This window comes from Tupaia chinensis, unplaced genomic scaffold, assembly GCF_000334495.1.
Source record: "Tupaia chinensis unplaced genomic scaffold, TupChi_1.0 Scaffold000365_1, whole genome shotgun sequence".
In the NCBI taxonomy this organism is placed as follows: Eukaryota; Metazoa; Chordata; class Mammalia; order Scandentia; family Tupaiidae; genus Tupaia; species Tupaia belangeri.
In genome coordinates, this window is record NW_006159862.1 from 2,360,115 (window position 1) to 2,365,453 (window position 5,339).

Below are 5,339 nucleotides of genomic sequence, written 5' to 3' on the forward strand. Positions count from 1 at the left end.
AAAAGAAAAGAAAGGAAAGGAAAAGAAAAGAAAAGAAAAGAAAAGAAAAGAAAAGAAAAGAAAAGAAAAGAAAAGAAAAGAAAAAAGAAAAGAAGACATACCAGGCATGTGAACGTGTGCCCCCAGAATCCTGAAGAGTTGGCGGACTGCAGAGATGGGATCACAGTGTAACAAGACCTTGGGGCAGCCTCTCTCTCTCTCTCTCTCCTCTCTCTCTCTCTCTCTCTCTTGTGCACACACAGGCACAATGATAAATAAAATAAATATTTTTTTTCCAAAGGGGTGATTAAGGAAACCAGCAGATGGTGTAATGGTTACATCACTGGACTTCCACGTAGTTCATTGTGGTTTGAGTCCCGGACCTGGAGGCTTAAACTCAGGCAGGCACATGTGCGTGTGTGTCCAAGATCCTGAGAGGAGAATGGAGAAACCAGCCCTGCCCACATCCTGACTTTGGACTTCAACCTTCCAGAAATGTGAGAAGATAAATTCCTGTTGTCCAAGCCACCCAGTCTGTGGTACTGTGTTTCCCCAGCCCAAGCTGACCAGTTCAGTGGTCTCCGATGGAACAAAACGCAGCTCTGGGGCCAGGCGGTGGCCCAGCAGTAAGTAGCCCAACTGGACCCACATGGGGAAAGCCCTGGGGCTGCACTGGGACCTCCTGAAACACATCCAGTGTGCCTGGGCCTGTGATTCCGGCTAGCTGAGATTGGAGCAGATCATGGCATGAAAACCCTGCGGAGGGTGTCTCTCTCCCGCCTCTATGGAAGAAATAAACGCATTTTAAAAACAAATAAATCCAGGACTAGCACATGGCGTAGTGGTTGAGGTACTGGACTCCCACATGGTCGACTGTGGTTCGAGGCCAGGACCCAGCAGCTTGAAACTCACACTGGGTGCATGTGTGTCCAAAATTCTGAGAGGGGAATGGAGGAGGAGGGGTCGCATCAAGGCCATATCCCCTGGTGGGGAGGATGGGGGGTGACTTCTTGCTTTCTGGTTCTCTGTCTCTCTGGCAAGCACTTGTGCCCTATTGCAAAAATCTCTTTGTTAAATAAATAAATAAATAAATAAATACAACTTAGCTCTGATGATTCACTGACCACACATCACTGTGTCAAACATTAACCCATACTTTTGGTTCCATGTGATCACATTCAGCAGACAAAAAAAAAAAAGGGCTAAAATTTCTAAAGGAGAGCTGGTCCCATGGCCTGGTGGTAAGGGAGTTGGATATCACATGGCTGATTGTGGTTTGAGTCCTGGTCTCAGCAGCTTGAAAAATGCACTGGACTGGGACCAGCAGTGGTGTAGTGGTTAAGGCATTGGACTCCCACATGACTGACAGCGGTTCAAGTCCCAGATCCGGTGGCCTGAAAATCATGCCAGATGAATGTGTGTGCATGTCCAAGATCCCAGGAGGAGACTGGAGAAGGGATTACAGTATGGCCATCCTCCCGGGAGATGATTTCTCACTTTCCCTCTTGTGATCCCTCTCTGTCTCTCTCCACTAACTGCACACACCCTATGGCAAAAAACTTACAAAATAAAAATATGCGTGCACATTGTGAGCACGCAGGCCCCAATGCCAACAGGATGCGGGGGGGTGGGGGTTGCAGTGTTCTAACACCCCACTGGGGAGCGCTTTCTCCCTCTCCTTCTCTGTTTCTGTCTCTCCCTGGCAAGTGCATGTGCCCTCTGGCTTATAAATGAGCAAATAAAAAGCTGGAAGTGATCCCCTTAGGGGTCTGTGCTGGGTTAAGACTTCACTCTTACAGAAAACATCTCTGAACTCTCCTCCCACCGATCCTGGAGGTCTCTCCGACTGTAAGCTGTAGTTCAGAACGTGGCCTCTCGGAGTCCCCTGACCCTGATGTTTCTTTGAGAGGCAAATTCTTGCTGGGTTATTAATGGGCATAATTAACACCACTCTCCCTTGAAGGAGCCAACACCACGGGTGAGAATCGCGATGACTGAGCCGATCCGTACACCGAGCTCCCGGTTATGGCAACCCTTTCTCCAGTGGACCCCAGGAAGGAGCCTCGTAGCCCATGAAACTTACAGGAAGAGCTGGGATGAAGACCATGACATAAGTCTGGGTGAGCCTATGTAATAAAGAGAAAAGAAAACAATGGCAGAGGTCTCCACTTCAGGAGAACGCTAGGCACAATGAAATGAACCAACTGCCTTTTGTCTTGTTGGCCCATTGTGAATAAACGGGCTTAACTGCTGGAACCTCTGTGCAAACCTACCCACGCGGCCTGTTCTCTTACAGCCCTAAGCCCCTCTCTTGGTTCTTCCAGGTCTTTCCATCTAGGGTTTCTTGGCCTCGGCACTGTGACCAGAAAATCCTCCCTGGAGGGGAGCTGGTCTGAGGGTAGGATGTAACACAGCCTCCTTGGCACGCCCTGGTCCTTAGTCTGTGCGATTCCCAGGGCTGAGCCTGGGCGGGGCGAGCCCCTCTCACCTGGCCACGGCGGGGTCCTGGCGGAGCAGCAGCAGCAGGTGCTGGGTGTTGAGGAAGAGCGCCCAGCAGGGGAAGCAGCAGAGCAGCAGCACCAGCGCGCCCCGCTGCAGGATCACGCCCACGTGCTTCAGGTTCCGGCTCCCGTAGGTCTAGGAACACACGGCCGACACACGTCAGCGCAGAAGCAGCAGTCCACACCCCCAAGGCCTTCTGAGCCAGCAGGTGGCGTGGACGTTAAAGCACTGGACTTCCACATGGTGGCCCGCAGTTCGAGCCTCGGCTTGAGAAGCATCCTGGGCCCATGTGCCTGCATGCCCAGAATCCCAAGAAGAGAATGGAGAGAAGAGACTGCAGTGTGGCCATCTCCCCTGGGGGGCGACTTCCCACTTTCTCTCTCTCTAGCAAGTGTATGTGCCCTATGGCAAAGAGCTTAAAAAAATAAAGATGGGACCAGCAGTTGGCATAATGGCTGTGTTGCAGAACTCCCACGTAGTCGACCGCGGTTCGACTCCTGGACCTGGTGGCTGGAGCTCACGCCAGGCGTGTGTGTGCGTGCCCAAGATCCCGAGAGGAGAATGGAGGAGAAGGGATTGCGGCATGGCCATCCCCCTTGGGAAGTGATTTCTCACTTTCTGTCTCTCTGTCTCTCTCTTTCTGGTGAGAGCACACACCCTATAGCAAAAACCTCTCAAGAGAAAAAAAGAAAGAAAGAAAGACATGCCTACAGCAACTTCACCATACTTCACGGCAAAAGGGAGGGCTCCCCATTTTGGCCGCCTACCGGAATTACCTGGAAACATTTTTAAACTCTGATGCCAGAATTCCACTAAGATAGTCCAGAGTTAATTGTTCCACGGTGGTACCTAGGTAGCTATAGTAGTTGGGCTCAGCCTCAGTGGCACACAAGTGCTGATAGGGCTACCACTTGGGAGGCTGGAAGGCCCACGGGAGGCCCAGGCTCGGTTCCCGGGCCAACCTGAACACACTGGGTGCAGTGGCACACACCGTAATCCTGGCTAGTTGGGAGCGTGGGGCAGGAGGGTCATGGCAGGAGGATTATGTCACAGTGAGACTCTTTCTCATAAAGGAAAGAAAAAACAAAGAAAAGAAAAACAAGGTAAAGTTCCCCCTGTGGTTCTAATGTGCAATCAGGGTTGCAGAAACTGGAAACGTGTTAGAAATGCAAATCCTTGGGCCCCACTCCAAACCCGCTAGAGCAGTATCCTGGGGGTGGGGTCAGGGTGTGGTGGAGCAGGCTCACTGCCTCACGAAAGCCAAACCGCGCCCAGCCCTCCGAGCTTCGCGCTCAGTAACATATTTTTGGTAGCTTGAAATTAGCCGTAGGAGGAAGGGTACTTACACCACTGGAATTGGCAGCCGCTACAAGTCCTCCTTCCTGGCTCCCAGACCTAGTTACTGAACACTGACCAGGATGCCACTGGGTAGGACCCAGCAGCCTGTATGAATAAGACCCCCCAAGTGAGCCTGACGCATGCTCAAGTTTAGGGGCCACGGGGCTATCCCAAACTCAGACGGGTAAGAGCAGGGACTTCTACCCAATGTCCTGGACTGGGCTGCGCAAAGAACTACGAGGGCTGACGCGTGCCCGCGCCCCTGTGGCTGCAGGTCTCCTCATCTGTGCACTACGTCTCTCCGTCTTCTGAGTGAGGCTCCTCTACTGACACCGGAGCGATAGCCAGGGTCGTCCTGAGGGTGCGACCGCTTCCATTTACCTGGGAGATGAGGGTGTCGCAGGCAGAAGACAAGCCGAATCCCACGGAGATGCCAGTGACGTTGATCACCTGGAAATACACCCACAGGTGAGGCCACGAAGAGGTAACAGAGGAAAGGAAATTCCCCACAGGTCAGAGCCTGCAAAGTGTCTCCTTCTGCATTAACAAGTGCAATTAATCAGTGGGTCAGTGTCTCCAGGCACCTGCTCCGATCGGCTGGGCCATCATGAAGGCCACGCACCTGCTCAGAGGCCGATGACCCGGGCCACCACTACGATCCAGCGTTTTTCTCTTCAAGCCTCAGTCGTGCTGCGCTCCAATTTCAGGGGGTCAGAGCACTTCCGAGGATACCTCACGGCCCAGCAGCGTGTCCTGTAAACCCACTGGGATCCCAGGGCTGGGGTGCACACGCCAGTCTGAAGTCAAGGCCAGTGCCAGGGGCTTTTCCAGTGGACCACCAGGATCAGATACAAAACTCTGGTGTCCCTGGGGCTTCGCGGGGCCCAGGACAGCACCCCAGACCAGGGTGTGGCACTGCAGGATGTCCCATGCTCCCTCACTCTGGAACCTCCGCCTGGATCTACAGCAGCCCACAATGGGCCTGGCCCAAAAGCAGGGTTTCGGACGCTTGAACTAGAGAACATGCCTGGGGCTCGCTAAGCACAGTTCTGTTTGCCCTAAATCTCTTAATACTTACAAACAAAAAGATTCATTCAGCCTGGGGCTGTCCATGTAGCCCCCATCTCTAGAAGGGTCCAGTGCATTCCAGTCGGTTCTGCCAACCCCGTCAGAATCTGAGCTTTACCCAGTTGGCTCTTCCAAACTCTCTGACGTCTGCCCATGCCCCGTCTCTAAGCCACTCTCACGTTTTCAGGTTTCATTATTAACAAGCCCTTCCCGCCACACTTGTTCCGTCAGGCCCTGCTCTGTCGCATGATAACTAAATACCGAGAACTGGGTCGCTTACGGAGAGCAGAGGTTTATATAGCTCAAGGGTTTGGAGGTCCCAGGTCAAGGGGCCACATCTGGTGAAGGGCACAGAACACCATATATGCTTTAAAAAAGAAAAAAGAACAATTGCCAGAGGGCAGGCACATGCACTCACTGGAGAGAGAGACAGAGAAAGAGAGAGAGAGAGA

General features: G+C 52.7%; 1 protein-coding gene across 3 annotated transcripts in view; it reads right to left on the reverse strand.

The window, feature by feature from the left end:
• LOC102469154 (multidrug and toxin extrusion protein 1) overlaps window positions 1-5,339 on the reverse strand; it is a gene marked incomplete at its 5' end in the record, with an annotated part of 47,289 nt that overhangs the window by 38,483 nt on the left and 3,467 nt on the right. For all 3 annotated transcript variants that reach the window (XM_014589611.2, XM_027773704.1, XM_014589612.2), the window contains 3 exon segments: window positions 2,063-2,105; window positions 2,468-2,616; window positions 4,201-4,269. In XM_014589611.2, coding sequence (XP_014445097.1) covers window positions 2,063-2,105; window positions 2,468-2,616; window positions 4,201-4,269 — 261 coding nt within the window.